A 19742-nucleotide genomic window follows, 5' to 3' on the forward strand; every position below is an offset into this window, starting at 1 on the left:
ATTCTTTACTGTGGTGAACAGACTGGTACAACTGTATAGGGCTGTTATATGTTGCGAAAATCAGATTGAGTGCTGCTTATAAAAAAGTCATGTGTGGCGCACATATTTCTGAAGCCGGGGTTAAGCGTTTGAGAGAGTTGGACTTGTAGAAGATTTAACATCCCGCCTACCACCTCATCCATGTGATAAATTGGACAAGCGGGTCTTTTCAAGAATATCAGCCTTTATATATCTATGGACAACTGCTTGTCCAGGGGAAGTTCGGATTGAATTGTGTCTAAAAATGTAACCCTCATTTAAAAGAGCAAAATAGTACTCTGTCCATTTCCCAACAAGAAAAATGCAATCACAAGCTTATTTTATTGTTTCTGATATCATCATCGCAGCGATTATACATAATAGATATATACAGTAACATCACTAAAAACAGCTTTTTACTAACAACTCTACTAACTATTTCTATTAACATCAGCTCAAATCAGTTGATCAACGAATCCATAAGCGGCATAAACTATAAGCTAAAAATTTTGAAGACATAGGGTGAAAAATGATAGGGTCAAAATAGCACTCAGGACGATGCTATCCCCGAAATACATGAAATCAACGTCAAAATTATATATTTTTGTGCTACCATAAATATGCCCTAGAGACTATTCTTAAATAATAATATGAGTTATAATAAATTGTATAGGAATTGAGCAATCGATTATTTGGTAAATTAGACTTTCCATTATCTATCCAATTAGCTTTGGTTATTTGGGCTTGATTACGAATTAACATGTTTTTTTTTCATCTGCAATTCTACATATTTCTGGTTGACATCTGCTTCCAAATTGAAAACGGGTTTTTTTCCATCGATCTAAATTCTGATTTGTAGAATTTTGTGAGGAGTAATTTTTAGGTTTTTTTCTAAATATTTAAAACTATTACCACAATATGCGTTTTACCTTTCAATTAACTGCTGCACGAAATGCTGCAAAAACCCATGGTTAGATATCACAACTGAGATTTACAAATAAATACAAACAAACACTCACACTTACAATTATAATCAGGGCTGGATTTAGCCGATTAAAGATGAGGCCTGTACCCACAGTGACATCATACACGTTTTACAAATTTATTGTAACATCATAATATTAACATGACTAAAATGCATGATGATGTTATAAGTTAGTTTTGGCATTTGCACGAAGAACGAAATTTTAGTTACACACAGGATATGTGTTTCAACCCTCTTGCATGCCACTTTCTATTCGGCAGGGTCGGGCTAGGGGGCATTGTCCAAATAATAGTAAAAAACTGATGAATAGAATTTTATATGTTTGGAACAAGAATAATTAACCTGATTAAAAACTGAAACATATTTTAATTCAGTTTGAACTTCTGAAACATTTCTTAAAATTTAAAAACCATTTCTTAATGAATGGCAGTTCAACATTGAATGTTGAGGCAAATCCGGCCCCCAGTATAGTATAAGATGCTAAACATGTTGTAGATAATTTGATTTGGAAATTAAAACATAATTTATTCATTGGGGGTCAGCTCTTCGCCCATCCACTCGTATTCAGTCAGCAGTTTATAGACGGCTGGCCGTTCTTCAGGTTTTCGTTTGAATACATCGTTCAGGAGTTTCTGAAATCATAAACAAAATTATATTGAAACATATACTTTGGAATGCTCTAAACCTATTTTACTGGCTGTTACAGCTACATTAGCAAAAATTTAGATCTGGCTTTTCCAACCAAAATATCAAATGAAAGCACTTCTCGTACATTATTATGTAGCTATTTCCCACCTTCAAAGATTCTGATATGCCCGTTGGTATATACTGGACAATTTTACCACCCAGAATCATTTCCTTAACGTCCAATTCCGTGAATTTTCTATCGAATGGTGGTTCTGCTTTCAACATTTCAATGATGGTACAACCGAGACTCCTGTAAATGGAAGAAAAAGTGCGTTTGTGTGATTTTTTGATCGAGGTGAGTATGAACATAATTACAGCAGTGACACAGAAGATCCATGGTTGTAAATTCCGAAAACAAGTTGTCCTTCGAAAACATTTTGGCCATGAGAATTTGGCACCCTCCTCTAAAACTGTAAAAGTTATTTTTTGAAAAGCGATTTTCAATAGGGCATTGTCAGTTAAACAGAAGCTCAAACGTCTTCTCCAACCCTATTTTGGTCCATTAGCGACCGATTCACTGATAACCCGACGTTTTTGGCTCATTACAGCATCCACTACTATGTGGATGGCTCTTTGAGGTTATCATTAAATATCAGTAGCTACTTGTACGCTCACACCTGTCCCTGTTTGAAGTGTCTCAGAAAAATATTCTGGCCCTCCCCAAAATTTCCGGCTCCCTACGATTTTGTTCTATTAAAGCAGGGGTGGCCAACCTTTCACATACCATGCGCCACGTTTTAAACATAATGTTTCAGATGCGCCGTAAATCTCTTGTATTCCCACGCCTAATGTCCGCTTCTTGTTGAAATTATATAAATTTATAATACACACACATATATACACACGTATATGTAGTTTTTACAATTTACAACTTCACATGAATAGAAATTAAGCAAGGAAGTATAATAAATAAAACTGATCAATTTTATTTAAGTACCGCCTTTATGAGACTTTTGCTGCTGTTTTACTTTCGCCAGTTTTTTTATTCTTGGAGTTAAGTTTGTTACTGAGAGGAGCAGTGCATTTACTCCAGGCTTTTTCGAGATTAGTACTCGCGTCACAGCAAGCGATTTTACGCTTCGCTTTTGTCGACAACGGTCATTTGAAGTTTGGATGAAAAAAGTGGTATTTAGGGGTCATTTTCAGCATGTTGTGCGTTGATTTATAATAAATTTTTTTGGCTTGGGCAATTCAACTGGCTGTTCAATGGTTATTGGGATATATTTGGGAAGTCTGGGCAAGGGAAAATCCATGTTTCAAGCTGATAAATGACGATTTTCCATTTTTCCAGAAGTTCTGAAAAATAGTAAATTTTACTAATTTTTGCTAAAAGTCTAGAATGAATGTCATAAAGTCCGTCTAAAAGCTTTTACGGCGACGTGGAGTAAGGAGAATAGATTTTAGGTACAATCAAAAGTCACCATGTAAATCGCAAAAAAACTGCTTGGCGTGGAGAAGCCAAGTGCAATTAACAATTTTGGCATGAAAAGGGTTAAAAATACAATGCGCCACCTCTAATCATGCAATGCGCCACGTTTGGCGCATGCGCCATAGGTTGGCCACCCCTGTATTAAAGCAACTATTCCAATGACTTACCATACATCCGTTTTCTCTGTAACAAGCTGGTTACCTTTCACCGCTTCTGGGCTCATCCACCTAACAGCACCTAGAATTAAAAAATATGTGGGTCAAATGACTATACCGGATGATTAAAATCACTCCGACACGCAGCAATTCAGTAGGTATAAGAACTAAAAAATAATTATATCTAACCAATCCCATCTCTTGTGGCGTTTTCTGTTCTTGCAAGCTGAAGGTCTTTTATAAATCCAAAATCAGCTGAAATAATGGAATAAAAAATACAAGTAAGTCAACTCATTTAAATATTGTTTCAAATGAATATATTGATATATTAATTGTGATATTTCTGATTCATATGGGAGTGATTCGTTATGATAATTGTTATCACAATATCACAGTAAAATGCGATTCCTATATAGCCTTCAAATAATATCAATTTTCATTAATCATAATAAATCTTTACCGACTAAAGTAGCTATTGTTGAGCTTTATTCATTCTAAATTTCATTTTTTAAGAAGTTAGTTCTCATTACCAATTTTGATCACACCAGTAAAGCTTATAAGTATGTTGTCTCCTCTAATGTCTCGGTGGACGAATTCTTTGCCATGTAAGAATGAAAGTCCTTCCATTATCTCACAAGCGCACATTCTTGTCTTAAATTCATTGAACCCTCCCACTTCTATAATTTCATCAAGGAGAGTTTTCTGGGGATATAGAAAATAAAATCTTAAATCAAAATTTAGATACCCAGGCAATATCAACAAGTAGTAAATTATTCGAATCAGTTCAGAGCAAAATTTCAAATCGCTGCTATGTTTTTTCTTTTCGCCATCGGTCAAGGTTAATTCTCCAATTTTTTTTTGTTGAAGCCGTATTTTTTTAATATAATTCTTACATATGATCATTGTCTATTGTGAGTTAATGATAAATAAGTGTTTTTGATTGTGTGTGAACGCTCAGAAATCTGTCTCAGTAATGTATTCTATGTTTTCAGTAATTCATTTGTTTACAAGACCAATTACAATGAAAAAAGTCACATACAACTACATATCTCCCATTGACTGCCAAATATTTGAGATTCAATTCGATAAAATTATGTGATTCGATTCTGAAATCATCAGGTACCGGTACTTGAAAAAGCCCAGCCCTAACTACAGCCTCTCGCCCAGTTACCAGTCCATGTCGAATTAGTTAGCCAATTTTCAGATGCATGAACTTGAAAATGCTTGAGATGTATGAACGAACATCTTGAAGTTGTTTTGATGTCATATTGAATCTATTCTCTATTCTGCGAAATATTATGTCATGAATATATGCTGGTGACCAATGTTCCCTCTAATTTTTGTAGTATGTGTGCGCAGAAATTTTGGTGTGTGCGCACTTTTTTGGAAATGACTAATATTTGTGCAAAAACTAATGAAGAAATTTTGACGTTCTAACCGGGTAATAAGTGGGCTTATTAAGAAAATTTTGGTAGAGAAAAGTTTTTCTATAGATTGTAAATGCTTTAGTGAAGGCTATATGTTATCAGTAGATAACAATAAACATACATGGAAAATAGTAAATGAAATTGATTGTAACAGATGATTACATTGTTCAATAAAATGATTGTGACCTCATAAAAAAATAGTGCCGCAATGAGTGAAAATGCTTATCAAGGTCTTCTTATTAGTCTGAGAGCTGTGCAAAGTTGGATGTGTGTCATACCACATATAGAGTAAGTTCTTACTGTACACTTTCTAACCTGTGCTGGGCATATTCTCGAACCGAGATGTGACAACAGAGATTCTTGTAATTGTCTTTTGAACAGATTGATAAATGTATGCTAAAGATTTTTATCAACTTTTTCTGGCCAGTTTCAGACATCGATACATTAAAATTTGAACAGAATATTTAACTAAAAGTTTCAAAGTTACAGCATGCATTTACGATAAGATTTTCAATATTTATCACTATTGAGGGAGACAGAATTCAGATGGAGCTTGGACTGACCAACGGTTTCCAAAATCAGCCTATGGCAAAAGAAACAAAAATCGAACTATACCATCATTAGTTCCATTGCCAATATGTAGGTTCGTCCTTCATCACGCTCTTCTATTTTGCAACCATAGAACTCAATCAGATGTTTGTGACATAGTTTCTTGAGAGCAAAATTGAATTCTCTTTTTTCCTTTTCTTCCAATCTGTCCAATTTCGCCTAATAAGAATTTTATTCTTGAAACTTGCTCTGTTACCATAATTTGGATAACGTATGGTTCTAACATATTTTAGTGAAAAACAATGGAACCAAAGTTTTGATTAAATATAAGATCACAACTTAATGTGCCTGGAAATTATTTTAAAAGCAAACAATTGATTTCTTTCACACAAATATAAAAAACTTCTTTACCTGTTTAACTAAGATTTCTTTTATTGCAAATAGCTTCCCATTATGTGTTGAAACTTTCCAAACATCGGCGAATGTTCCACGGCCAATTCTGTCTTTGTACTTCGTATTGTATAAATACTCTATGGCAACAATTTCAAGGTTTTTGGTAGTTAGAGAACGATGTAAGAATTAGTACAGAAGTCTATAAAATTCATATACACATTTTGAGACATATAATTATGTACATGTTAAGCTCAATACTAAATTGTGGCATTATTTGCTCATTTACACACAGAATGGAAACCATCGATAAACATGAAAAGAGATAATATTAAGAAATATAATTTTTGCCATATATTAATTGTAAATTGTTCATTTTCTTCTTGTTGATATATTTGAACATTCTCCTCTTGATTTATATACACAACAAGCAACTAGTACTACTAATATTTACCATTATGCTCATCACGGCTATCAATTTCGACAGGATTTTCTGTAATGAAACAAATAACACTGTGTTGAAAGGTATAAATATGACAATTTAAGATATGCAAGATTGATTATACTTTCGACTTTAGTAATCCATTGTAGATTTTTCAGTTCTGAAATAGGAACTCTATTTTTTTTCCAATTCATTGATTTTGCGAGAAACTCCTGTATAAATCAATGAAATATTAAATAACTAGATATTATAAAAAAACGTAATCTTCCAGCATTTTTAGCATTGAGTTCTCAGCATACAGGATCGATAACATCTGCTATTTGCAATGCAGTCATCTTCAGAAAATTTTGAGCTCATTAATATTTGGGTATAAAGCTTCATGACTCATGACATGAACCAAGCCATGTTCAAGTTGAATTCTTTTGAATTAATTTTTCCAATTTTTAATAAAATAATATTAAATGTGGATCTCATATAATGCCAGCCAGTTCATTTGCACATGATTACCATGTATTTTATACAAATAAATGTCAATTTGAACATTAATTATTTAGATCGGAAGTCATCATATCCTGTATGAACGCTTGAGAACATCTGTCTCATAAAATGAAGCCAAACATTGCTTACAATGTAAACTGTAACTACTTACTCTTAGTTGCTTGCTTGCTTTTGGAATGGGCGGAATTAGCATTGTTGCCGTAAAAAGTCTTCTTTGTGTCCATTCCTTATCGTATAGAGGTGGTTTACCAGTAAGCATTTCATATACTGTGCATCCTACACCCCTATGATTGTATTTAAAAAAAATAGGAAATGTTTGAAACATTTTTGCCGTTAGTTTTTGTCTAATATATCAAAAGTGAATCAGAAATATTCAAATTTTCTTTTCTAATAACAGTACAAATTTGGGCAATGTGTTAAAAATTGAAAGTGCTTTGCTCACCAAACATCATTACTTTTGTCCATTGCAAAAGATCCATGCCCTGAAATTTCCTCTGGGCTCCATTGAATGAATTTTTCTACAATGCAATAAATAAAAATTGATGTTTGGCCATAATGTAGATTTACAAACGCAAAATAAGCACAGAAATGAGTGACGTTTTTTGAATCTCAGCTAGGGGATTTCACCTTTTTGATTTACCAATTTTCTTGAAAAAAACTTCATCTAATTTAATATCAACATAGTATGCAATGCATACATGCACTAATACCTAGACCATGTGCCAATAACTAATCTGAAAACGCGTAAAAATTTAATGCGTGAAATTTGGGTGCTCCTGAAGTACGATATGTGCACCAAGATGGCGCACAACTTGAACATAGTATGTGTACCAGGTTAGGGTTCAGGTTGTGCGTCATCTTGGTGGGCATACTTCCAGAGCGCCGAAATTTCTGTTTTATCTTTCTTGAGATAGTAGTTCCACTATGGTAATTTGTTTCTGAGCGTTACAAGAATCCATGTTCCATGCCAATGGAAGATGGGAAATTCTAACAATTTTTCATTGCATGCTATATTTATATTTTTCTAATTTGATGTTACATGATTTGCTCAGTGTGTTTTATTAGTGTTTATTGAATTGTTGTAATTTCCCACCATCTGAAGAAGATGAATATGTCAGCTTTTCTTCAAGTATTCTTCCAAGAGCAAATTCACCTTTAAAGAATATTTGACAAAATATAAGCCAGACAAAGTGAATGGAAGATTCCGATACCATCTTTGATCCAAATTGGATCAAGTATCGCAGATCAGAATCTTGGTTAAAGTAACTTATTTTTGGTAGTGCGTGAACAATATCAAAATTCTTTTTATTTTTAATCTCGCAAGTATTTTTAAATACCTACCTATCTTAATTCCAAAAAATTTTTTGAATAAAATATTAGAACACTTTAAATCTCCATGTATTAACATTTTGCTGTGCAGAAACTCAATCCCCTCAAGTATTTGAAGTGTGAAGGTAGCTGCATCGTTTTCTGTTATACCTTGTTTCTTTTCTCTAATGTATTTTTCAAGCGAAAGCTGAAAAGCAAGCAAAATTTTGAACATAGGTACGTATCAAGCATATATTGTGTTTGATTTTGGTATTTGTCGAATGATGGCACCCGATCTCCCTCTTTTCCATGTTATCAGAAAATTGAATGGTCCATTTTTCTCCAGACAAATTTAGAGTCAGAAAAATATACAAAAATATACATGTCATATACAGGGTGTCTCAAAAGTAAGTATACACTTTAAATTTTGATTTGCTTTTCAGGTCATAGAGTGTTCAATTCTTCAGAAAACTTAGTATGGATAAGTAGTAAGGCAAACTCAGCGGCAGTCAGCGCCTCTTTAACAGAGAATTTGGAATTATTGTTTTCCTCAGAGCGTCCGCTCCTTGGTCTTCCTGATCTTTGTGCATCAACTGCAGATCCAGTTTCCATAAATTTTACAATAGATTGCATAAATTTTTTCGTTGTGTAGGAGCCAAATTAATTCCAAAGGCAAACAATACCTAAATTTTACTACTTATCCATACTTCAAACGTTCTGAAGAAATTAACACTCTATGATGAGGAGCTGAAAAGCAAATCAAAATTAAGAATGTATACTTACTTTTGAGACACCCTGTACAATATACATCCAAAAAAAGCATCTGTTGATGTCAATCATGTGGCAATATAGCAAAAAGTCATGGCATTAGCAATCATAGATTCGAATGCTTGAATGAAACAATGGCAAATCACACTACTATTCGCGACAGTTTAAAGATCATAATTCTGATCATGATTTTGTTAAATTTGATGGATTGTTATACCCAAATGCTTGGATCCAAACGCTCCATATAAATTGAGTAGTTTGGTGGATCCGGGATATACTCAATATACTTCAATAGCCTCTCATGATCCAAAGAAACCAAAGTTTGCATGCGATTGGCCAGTTCTTCAATAACCTGAAAAGTATTATATTGTCAAATTCTTTTTGAGATGGCGCTAAAGAAACCTTTTCAATATATTTGTCATTTACCAATTTTATATTTTCGTCATAATGAGGAAAAAGAGAGAAAATTTTCATGTTCATCCAGGAGAAAAGCATGTGTGGAGAACACAATTTCCGAATCCAAGTCAGATATTATAGTCAACCATTAAAACAATGCCTCATTAAAACAAATTTGTATTAAGTGTTTGATACCAACCGAAGGATCGGCCTGTTTAATAGTCATTTCCATCTCCACCGCCTCAGTAATCTGCTGAGAAGAAGCAATGAAATAATCGGCAAAGTACCCTCTCTTGATTCTCTTCCCTTGAGTCCATTTCGATCTCACATTTTCTTGAGCAGCTGCAATACATATTGATGATATCTCAGTAGCATGCATACTCTGCTATAAAATAGGTTTCCATCCCTTTTGTTGCAATTTTATCCAATCAGTATTAAAGAGATTGTAATAAGTTTCTAATAATGTTTTAATATTATTATTGTGCATTTTTTCTAATGTACAAGGATTGGAGCAAAACTTAAGTATAGTCTCGACTCATCTGTGGGAAATTTATCTTGTCTAAGATTTGGGTTAAGTGTAGTAGAAGACGCAGCCCCTAGAGTCTGATTTGGTGATGTCTTTCGTTTGATGTGTGTTTTCAGGTCTCGTTTTTTTGCCCCAAATGTTGTATTTTCTATATATAGTTAATGTTGTCAGCTTTGAATCGAAAAATTATATTCAAGTGTTCATTATCTCATAAACAGACTCGCAATCAAAATGTCTATTGTGATGTTCTTCTTAATGGCCCAAAACTGACTTTTGATTTAGACAATCAAACAATAAACGAGTTGGAAATATTTTCGGTACTTAGAATTTTCTAAATTAAAGTCATTGATATTGATAATGCAATTCATATCAGTGATAAAATAACATTTCATACTTGCACAAGTGTACAGAGGGGGGAGGCTTTGGGTTATAGGGATATACCTCCTCACATTAAAAAACATTATTATGACATAACATATTCTGTTGCCATGTCGTTTTATTACAGCTTTGATTTGATATTTTAGGAGAATTTATATTTTGGAATTTTCCAAATAAGATTTTGCGGATAGTCGACATAATGTCATGGCGGATTTTCCAGTTGCACAAAATACAAAATATGACATTAGAATGTTTTAATTTTTCAATGCACTGTCCATGAAATACGCCACTGCACACTTGAAAAAATCTTCCTATTGGGTGTTGCGTTTTAAGTAATATACCCAATTACCTTTTTGATCTTGTACATTTGATAATGATGGCATGGAAACTGGAAGCTGGCTACTTCTGGAAGCAGATATTGTCGGAATCAGGGTGTCTCCCATTGGTGCTCTCATATGTGAGTTTGTTTTCAGGTCTAGTAGTCAAATTTTAGTCTTTGTTAATACAACCAGGGCAAAATGTGATTGAACTAGTTTTTCCCTTCATGGTTATGTTTTGTATAGGCCTAGTACCGCCTGGATCAAATTCATAGGAAAAAGTGTATTTTAGAATTAGGGCATGGAAGAGGCAAATGATTTACCTGATTTCACCGTTTTGATCGCTTCCCGTGAGACGTTTTTCAAGGCGGTATCAACATTTTCATAGAATGTTTTGACTCGAGTTATGTAAGGTTTATTTCCAATTACTATCAACGGACCGCATTCATATTGGTGAAGTTGGTCTTCTGGATTGAATGTCACATCTTCAGTATTCCCATATTTTCCACCACCTTCTTCAAAGACTTCTACTTGGAAGGTATTGATGAAATAATCTTGTTGATGGCCAGAAAACGACGGTTGATTCCATCGAAGGAATAACTTCACGAAATTGTTATTGTCAGTTTTGAAAGATTCTTGCAAATTTTCCACGGTACCTTTATAGGAAAAAAAGGGGAAAATAAAATAAAAAAAAGAGTGCAAACGCACTAATTTCTGGGGGAAACAACTTTTCATCAAGTCACCTTAGTAAAAGTAAGATAGTAATATTTGACTCGGGAAACATATTTATATGTGTAAATGAAATAGCGTGGGATGGAGCATAATTAGCAGGATCACACAAAAAGTCAACAAATGTAGGTCTATTTTTAACAACAGATTAGATTGATACAATGTTTGGTGATGGCCCCAATACATAGAATGAGGTTGGTAACTTGATATAAATAAATGGCCAAAATGCATATACAGCAATTCATATATATATATATATACAGAGGGAGAGACCAATATGCATATACAGCTCGCTGGAAGAGAACGGAAGGGGCCAAAGTCAGATTTTTTGAAATTTCACTTTTTTTCATATTTTGGGGTTTTGAGCCATGCTCAAGATGGTATTCTTGAATTCCTAAATTTCTCAATAAAATATTTTTGCTGAGCTTCGAACTAAAAACAGAATAGGCCTAAGTTCAAATATTATGGATATCAGAAATAAAATGTCCGAAACTTACATCCCTAAGAATTTGTTTAGTGCAGCTTAGGCCTAAGTCACCTTGTTTTACCCTGCATCCCATACAAAAAAATTCAGAAGTTGTTAGAAACGGAATGAGCCAAAGTCCTTTATGGGGTAAAAACAGAAAGGAAGTGTCAAAAAATATTATTACAGAGATATTCTCATCCACATTAACCCTCTCCGGGCCCCTTCATCTTTTGGCAGTGGGAAAAACATGATATTTAGTGAAAGCAATACTTTTAGGTTATATAAGATAAATTTTTAAAAATTTTCGACACTCCGACTCCCTGGGGGGATTTACCGGATGTTGCACTAGTGCAACTTGTGCCCGGAACGGACTAATTCTAAGATATCACATGTATGTTGTTCAATCTGCAATACTTTGTAACGTGACCAGTATGTATAGCACGATGGTTGAAAATATTAATGGAAATGTCAACCGTTTTTCATGGCTCAATTCAAAACTTCAATTATAATTTAAAGGCGCAATGAATGTAAATAAATGTCAATATAGAGTTGTCCCTTGACACTTTCGTTTACCTATTTCTTTAAAAACTATTTTGAAACTTTGAATTTCCATGTATATATTAAAATGCAAGAATATAGAAAATCTAGATTTTACATCGAAATAGTTTTGCATTTACTTGCTGTTGTGTATTTTATCGGAGAAAGAATTTTTAGCGTGAGAGTCATTTTGATTACGCTACACTGCGAATAATTAGAAACCTTTTTTTGTAGCAGAAAAATCGTTGGCAATTTGTGTGTTTATTATATACAGGTCTACGATTTCGATATTTTTTGGACTGTATGTCTTCTCTTTTGCTTCAAACTTTCGTTAGAATTTATCGACCGGCCCTGCCCCCACTCTGGAAGACGCTATAAAAACACGGCCAGCGGTAGTTTTCTGCAGCATTTGTGTTCAGGCCAATTCCATTTTTGTGTATACATTATTGTTTCGCTCAGCAATTAGTATAGATTGGTTCATGAGTGGTTTGCAATACCTTTATGCAGGGGCGGACACTTTCCATAATTTTGGGGGGGCGAACTTGGATCGCCTACCGAAAAACACCGCGCCGTGTATCGTCACGTAACAATAACCTGTCGATGTCATTCTCAAGTATTAGCATGTCAGTTTGCTACTCATATATCGATTACCTAGGCTGCTTTGCTCGGACACGAAACTTGCGCGTCACTGAACCAATTTCTTGAATTCCGCGAGAATTAGCCCACGGCTCTTGCTAACATACAGAAAATAACAAATTTGAGGAGTCGTATTAGGTTATTGTTTCAATTCCTAGTTCTGCATAAAGCGCACTAACGCCGTTTCGTGAAATTAGAAATGCAAAACAAAGTAACAAGCTATTGTGCGAATTTTTTTCCTAAATTTTACCATGGAATTATCATTTGACTATAGTAGAATTGCCATTATTGCCGATTTATTAAATCATCATTTGAACTCGAAATAACATTCAGGATTCACGCAATGACTTTGCAGGGTTTTTATTTATAATTTAATACGAAAATAAACAGGCACAAGTTCAGGCGCGCAGCCAGGATTTAAAAAAAAAGGCGGGGTCAAAGTCGGAACTTCCCACTGCTGTCTGCAACAAGCACCGCGATTACGCGCTCAATAAAAGAGCCGCCTATTTGAGCGTATAATGATTTTTCTGTCGATCCATGACAGCCACGCGATTCTAAAATGTCCTTATATATTAAATTGTGTGCAACCTAACTCGCGGTTGCGACTTCTTACGTCAAAATAAAAATATTACTAAACTTAAAGTACCACGGCGATATGTGGACATAAAAATATGAGATAAGCTGCCTGATGTATTTAATTTTGATACGTATTTTTGCAATCTTCCGAACTCGTTTTCGTCGTTACAAAAATCTCGATATCTGATATAAAATCCGATATAGTACAATTTTAATTCATACAATGAAAATAATTATAAGGTATACTAGTAAATCAAAAATACAAATACACCGCCTCGAAATCCACGCGGAACAGTCGCCGCGATTACGCCACTTGTTAATAGAGCCGACTTCATCAACGAAAAATGATTTTTCACTTGTGCAAAGTAATCAATCAAAGACCGATACGGGCATATTCAAAATGTCTTGATTCATTAATTTAATTGTCTTCAATTTAAACTGCGGTTGAGTCGACAAAACAAGGGCCACTCTAAAACACGACGGAAAAAACCTTTCGAAAAATCCGTAAATTTTCTGTCAATTCTCACGTAGTAAAAGTTATTTCAGTACCATAAAAATACATAAATAAATACAAAAAGTGATCGAATATACTTTAATTATCTTTTATATCATCACAAACCGTGGAAAAGTCGCGTTCTCAGCTTTGTTTAATGTTAACACGAAAATTTTCGACGTCAATTTTAAAGTAATGGATAAAAAGGCAAATCCCGCTCACAATTGACCGTGTTTCGATTTTAGTAACGAAATATTTTTAAAGGTCAAGCAAACATGATTTGTGCCGTTGGCACACGGAATTTTGCGATTTTCGATGCCTAGAAAAGCGTTTTTAGACTGTCGCGGGCCTCAAAACTTATATTGTTCACAGTTTTATTTTTAGTATTTTATATTGCCGCTTTTCAACTTTTCGACAAAGTAAATGCTTTGATCTTTGCCCGCAAATTATGCTGGGCCTTGCACGAAATCCATAACGTGAAAAGATACGTCCAGCGGTGAAAATTGTTTAAAACAACTTTAGATCTAGTTAATTTTTCAGCGATAATAATTAATTGTTGTAATGAAACACAGTTTGCCTCTTTCATTTCTTTCGCAAGTGCCAACAATAACACTATTGAAAGATTTTGACAATGAGAAAATCATATTAAATTGTACAAAAATGAGTTAGTTGTGCAAAACCGTGGCGCGTGATCGGCGGTGCGTTTGAAGACGGAGTATTACCCGTGCGGGCGCGCATGTTTCACGAAAATGTGAGGTGCTCCGAAGGCGCATTATTGTAAGAAAACAGTTATAATATCGGTAACTATTAACCGTTTAATGGCGCTTGACTATCGCACTTTTCGGAAATGATAATTTTGTAGGGCGGAAACAACATGTATTAAATTTTTTTGCGAAATTATTGGGGGGGGGCGACCGCCCCACCTCGCCCCCCCCGGGTGTCCGCCCCTGCTTTATGGTGTTGTCAAAAATTCCGAGCAGAGAATAACTGTGCTCCCCTGAACGTTGAATTAGCTTTCTTTTTATCTGAGCGAATGGTGCCGGGCTTTCAAAACATATTCGGCGTCAGAAATGGTAATATATATTTTTAGCTTAAAATTGGGACAATTAATTTATAAACGGTGACAAGAAAGATCAAAGTCCATCGTAATAAAATCCCGTGCTCAATCCGATATTCGACAATTCGTTAAAATTATTCGATTGGATGAAAATATACTACCTTATTTTGCCCACCCTTCGATCTGTAATTACGCCAGTAATCTGGCGAAACGCATGTTAGTCCAAACACGATGCAATGAAACTTAATAAAACCTCCATAAATTTAGTAAATTGCACTACTTCACGAAAGCATGGTGGAATTGACGATTATTTTATACCTTGAACACAAAAACGGTTATCTTTCACGGATAGTTTCTCCGGTCTGAAAAGTCGAATAAGTGTTTCGACATAGTAAATGCTATGATCTTTGCTATCAAATTATGCTCGGGCCTTGCACGAAATTCATAACGTGAAACGTTACGTCCTGCGGTAAAAATTGTTTATAACAACTTTAAACCTATTTAGGGTTTTTAGCGATAATAATTAATTGTTGTAATGAAACACAGTTTGCTTGCCTCTTTCATTTCTCTCGCAAGTGCCGACAGTAACACTATTGAATGATTCTGGCAATGGGAGAGCATATTGAATTGTAACAAAAATGAATTGGGTTGTGAAAAAGTGAGAATACGCGTGATAATGATAAGGGCGTAACGGGGGAGCAAAATCGAAGCGCGTGATCGGCGGTGCGTTTGAAGACTACGTATTACCGTGCGCCGCGCAACTTTTACCATAATGTGAGGTGCTCCGAAGACGCTCTCGTTTACATTAATGTAAGAAAACAGTTGTAATGTCGATAACTATTAACCATTTGTTCGCGTTTGACTATCGCATTTATGAGTAGAAAAGGTTCGTGTTTTGTGATAGGTGTGTCGCGAATATTGCAAGAGCTAAATAGTGTGCCGCGATATAAAAAAGGCTAGGAAACTCTGACCTAGATTTTTTCCAATTCACATATACTTAGTTCGACTTTAGTGTTAGATAGTGTTAACTAATATAGTGTTAGACCTATTTTATGGGTGCCGCTGCTCGATAACCGGTACTGGTTTCCCGCGTCTCCTTCACCCTGAAATAGGACCTATTTATAATTTATTGCAATTTGTATGTTTGTGCCTATTTTCAGTAGGGTGAAAAATAAACTACTGATTACTGATAGATGCTTTATATCTGCGCTGATATTACATGAAATAAATACGTTGACGATTTTATTGTCATGCAAGTTGTTTCAATCTTTACTTAATCTCGAAAAATCCCGGGATTATACGGCTCAATCCCGGGATATCCCGAAACCGGGTTAAACTGGTCCCGAAATCCCAACCCTACTCATATATACGTATAGGTGACCGTACATTTGAACCCATGTACATTTGAACCCATGCGTATATCCACGGGTTCAATCTACATGCGGGTGCTAAAACCCATGGGTTAGGGTTAGTATGGGTTTAACTATCCGTGAAACAAAAAAAATTCCATAGGTAGCAATAGCAGTAGCATACAGGTGCAATTGTCATGGGTTCAAATGTACGTGGGTTCAAATGTAATGGAACCATACGTATAGGCCCACCCAATATACATATGCAGTCATTTAGTGATGCACATACGAAGAAAATTTCATATGCATATCCAGCCAACTCAATATGTATGTAGCGTCACTGAAGGGATGCACGTACTAATTTCAATGTCATATGCATATACAGCCAGCCCAATACGTAAATGCGGCCATTTGTGGGTGTACATCACTGCTGAAATATGTATACTGAGCTGGCTGTATATACATATGACATTAGCTAGCTGCGCATTTATGTATATTACGTTGACTGCATATGTACGGCATCACAATATCGCTCTCTCACACACAAGATAATCTTACCAAAGTCTGGTGATCGATCAAATGAAGTTGTAAGTACATTGTCTGCAAATATACGAATAGAAACTATATTAATTTCACAATATCTTTTTGAATTCGAAAGCACGGTATATAGTTATATTTTAATGTACATTTTATATAATTTCATATTTCACACATATATATAAATATATAGTCTAATATAAAACACAGCAAGCACAATGGGTCTCTCTACGCGGTATTATTTATTAGTGGCCAAAACATTGTTTCAATTACAGTAATCGAATTTGAATTTTACCTTGAAATTTGAATGTGTTTGTTAGTGAATGAAACCCATCTAATGTTAAGAATAAGTAAAAATAGAATTAGAGCCTATATCATATGAATCACTCACGCTGAATAGTCGATTTGCTCATGTCGATATTTGCAGCACCGCTATTGATATTAAAGAAGTGATGCCCTCCAGTTGATTCTGAAATAGAAACGTATCGTTTCTTAGCTATAAAGTTCGTTTTCGTCGATGCTCGCACGACGCATTAGTTGTTATTAGTGGAGCGGCTATTTTCAAAAGGGACAAAAATTGCAAGCTTTTTGACAAACATAAAATATTTAGTCATTGTAAATTGAAATTACGACGAGACCGGATTTCTTGTGAGGTTCCGGATCAATGAAATATCTTGCTGCGGATATTTTAACATATTTAGAAGATTTTATAATATCTTCATTGTTGTTGTTTGTGGACTACTAGAGCGTTTTATTCTCTTCGCCATTCTGTGGAATTACGGTAGTTGTCGATGAAAGGCGCTATTCATTGAGTAATCCTTTAGTAAATGTACGACGTTGTTCATATCAAACAATACCCTGTAGCAACCTGGACACGTCTCGTTGAACGTCAATTGTAACTCGTGACGTTAGTTCTGGGCGTTTTACCTGTTCTTTGTATGTTTTTGTGTCAACTTTAGGCAAATATTTGTTGTTCGCTCAAGCTTGCAAGCCCGATGTTTCTTCGTATTGTTTCGCATGAATCGCTTCTACCAATATACAAAAGTTTCTCACCTGGTGTTCGCGTCTGAATGAAGTTGCTGGTGCTCGCGAGACATTCCTCGTGATCTTCGTACACAGCTGTCACGGTTATCTGATACTCGGTTTTTGATTTGAGAAATTTCATAGTGGTTGACAACTCTTCGGTCGTTTGTTCTCTGTTTGGCCCGTCGTTGCATATGGCACGAACGCTGTAACGAAGTAGCCCAGTCGTTGATGAGGGCTGGTCGAATGAGACGTCGATCCATCGATTCGGAATCTTCCCCAATTTCAATTTCACGTCTCTGGCAACGCGTTCGCCACCTGCACATATGAAAAGAAAAACGAATCAAATTGAACAAAATCTTCGTGATTTGCGGTAATGTTGATTAAAGTTCAATTTGTGTTTTATTTCGGAAAACTATTGAATTTCGTAAAAACGCGAATGCCAAACGCCCCAATATGTTTCCCTCCTCCCGCAACTTGCGAAGAAAGAATAAGGACAGGGGTTAACAATAACAAGCTACATTTTGTTTTCACACTGATCTAAAAAAAATTCAGTTCAAATTTTAATTTCATGATAGCTCACATTCCGAGGTTGGCTCAATAAAAGTAGTAGTAACAACATTCTCGAGCAAATAATTGAGTTGATGTGGAAAAACCAGGTCTAGTCTTCTTCTTTTTTTCTGAAATCGGTCTAGTTCGACATGAAAACGATCTTATTTCTGTGAACTTAGAAATAAGAAGAGACTTACCCAGGGTAAATTCCTTTTCGAATTTATGACAAATTTTTCCATCCTCGTGGAGAATAATTATTCTTACAAAGTAAGTTCTTCCAATGAATAGATTATCCAAGTCTACAGCAATGTTCTGAGGATCGTCAAATTCGTTAGTTACGTCGAAACCCTCACCAGTCAGAGTTAATTTGTATGTGTGCCGATTCGTGCACGTATTCGGGATTCCGGTGAATACAACCTTGTTGTCCTTGTCAACGACAGTATGGGTGAAGGTATCTCCTGAATAGAAATTTTACCAAGCAATTAACAAACAAACGCGCTTACTCTGAACGCAAATAGTGAAACTTAAGGTTATATGACAGCAGGTTTTTTTTACTGTTTTTTTTTGCTAGTGATTGACTGAATCCGCGAAGCGGAAAAGGCAAGTAGTCAGCGTTGGCACAATTTTCACAAAACTAACAAAATTTTGAGTAACAAAACGTGTCCCCGGAACTCAGGGAAAAAAAAAATTAAGAAAACTTTTTAACTAATGAAAGATTTGAAATTAATTGGTCCAATAAAAACAATTTTTCTTTCTTAACAAAAAACAACACAAGGAGGACATTAAAACAAAAAAATCAACTTCGTATCCAAAAGTTACGTACCATCCATTTTGAAGCTATTGAGGTCAAGTGAATTGTTTTTGCAGCAAATACATAAAGGATTTTCTATTTAACCTATCGATATATTTTCGTCTTCTGAAAAAAGTTGTTTTTTACATTTCAACAATTTTTTCCATATCAAGCTATCAAGAAAAGTTGATTTACATTTTGAACAAAGATTTTATTATACTTAAGTTAACATTGGACCGAAAGATTAGAAACCGAGAATTTTAAGAAATTTTCTGGAGCAAAAGTTTTGGTTTCGATTTGAACAACAGAATAAAAGCTCGAGTGAAATGGAAGAACCAAAAATGAAAATCTAACAAATTAATTTACGATAAAAATGGCAGATAAATAGCCAATAGAATTGATAAAAACATCGCAGATATTATATAATAAAGCATAAAACGAAAAAATACGCTGTGACGTCAGAGGCTCGATGCAGACCAATTGGATCGCAAACAACAAAATTACTTAATCTTAATTGAGCATTCGGGCGCCACAAATTTGTGGAAGTTATATTATTTCTCTGCCTTTCTGGGCGGCAACCAACTAGCTTAATCTTAAGCACATTGTACACGATCTGAGGGGGAATTTACGTCGAGTTTTATAGCGGATTGAATGAGTTGGACTTATGTAAAAAGGACTATAAAAGGGTGGATTTCATCTAATTCCATATCACAATATATATAGT

General features: G+C 34.9%; 1 protein-coding gene across 1 annotated transcript; it reads right to left on the reverse strand.

Moving 5' to 3' along the window:
- Positions 1-333: 333 nt before the first annotated feature.
- LOC144422886 (uncharacterized) lies at positions 334-19179 on the reverse strand. The gene is made up of 22 exons (XM_078112843.1): positions 19052-19179; positions 18426-18686; positions 17707-17994; positions 17045-17122; positions 16675-16716; positions 10597-10929; positions 10306-10431; positions 9252-9394; positions 8874-9008; positions 7922-8096; positions 7674-7733; positions 7023-7098; positions 6732-6864; positions 6207-6294; positions 6095-6133; positions 5662-5780; positions 5317-5469; positions 3805-3976; positions 3464-3529; positions 3287-3356; positions 1799-1940; positions 334-1635 (listed from the first exon to the last, which is right to left on the reverse strand). Exons 1-22 carry the CDS (start codon positions 19056-19058, stop codon positions 1528-1530), a joined length of 2814 nt encoding a protein of 937 aa, XP_077968969.1. The 5' UTR covers positions 19059-19179; the 3' UTR covers positions 334-1527.
- Positions 19180-19742: the final 563 nt, after the last annotated feature.

The sequence above is a fragment of the Styela clava genome, chromosome 1 (genome assembly GCF_964204865.1).
Source record: "Styela clava chromosome 1, kaStyClav1.hap1.2, whole genome shotgun sequence".
In the NCBI taxonomy this organism is placed as follows: Eukaryota; Metazoa; Chordata; class Ascidiacea; order Stolidobranchia; family Styelidae; genus Styela; species Styela clava.

Excerpts from the sequence above, each read along its gene's own strand:
- LOC144422886 (XM_078112843.1), bottom strand. Across the intron at positions 17,123-17,706 it reads CATTCAGACGCGAACACCAG|AATCAACTGGAGGGCATCAC; the intron begins GTGAGAAACTTT and ends TTTCTATTTCAG. Across the intron at positions 6,295-6,731 it reads AAGCAAGCAAGCAACTAAGA|GAGTTTCTCGCAAAATCAAT; the intron begins GTAAGTAGTTAC and ends TGATTTATACAG.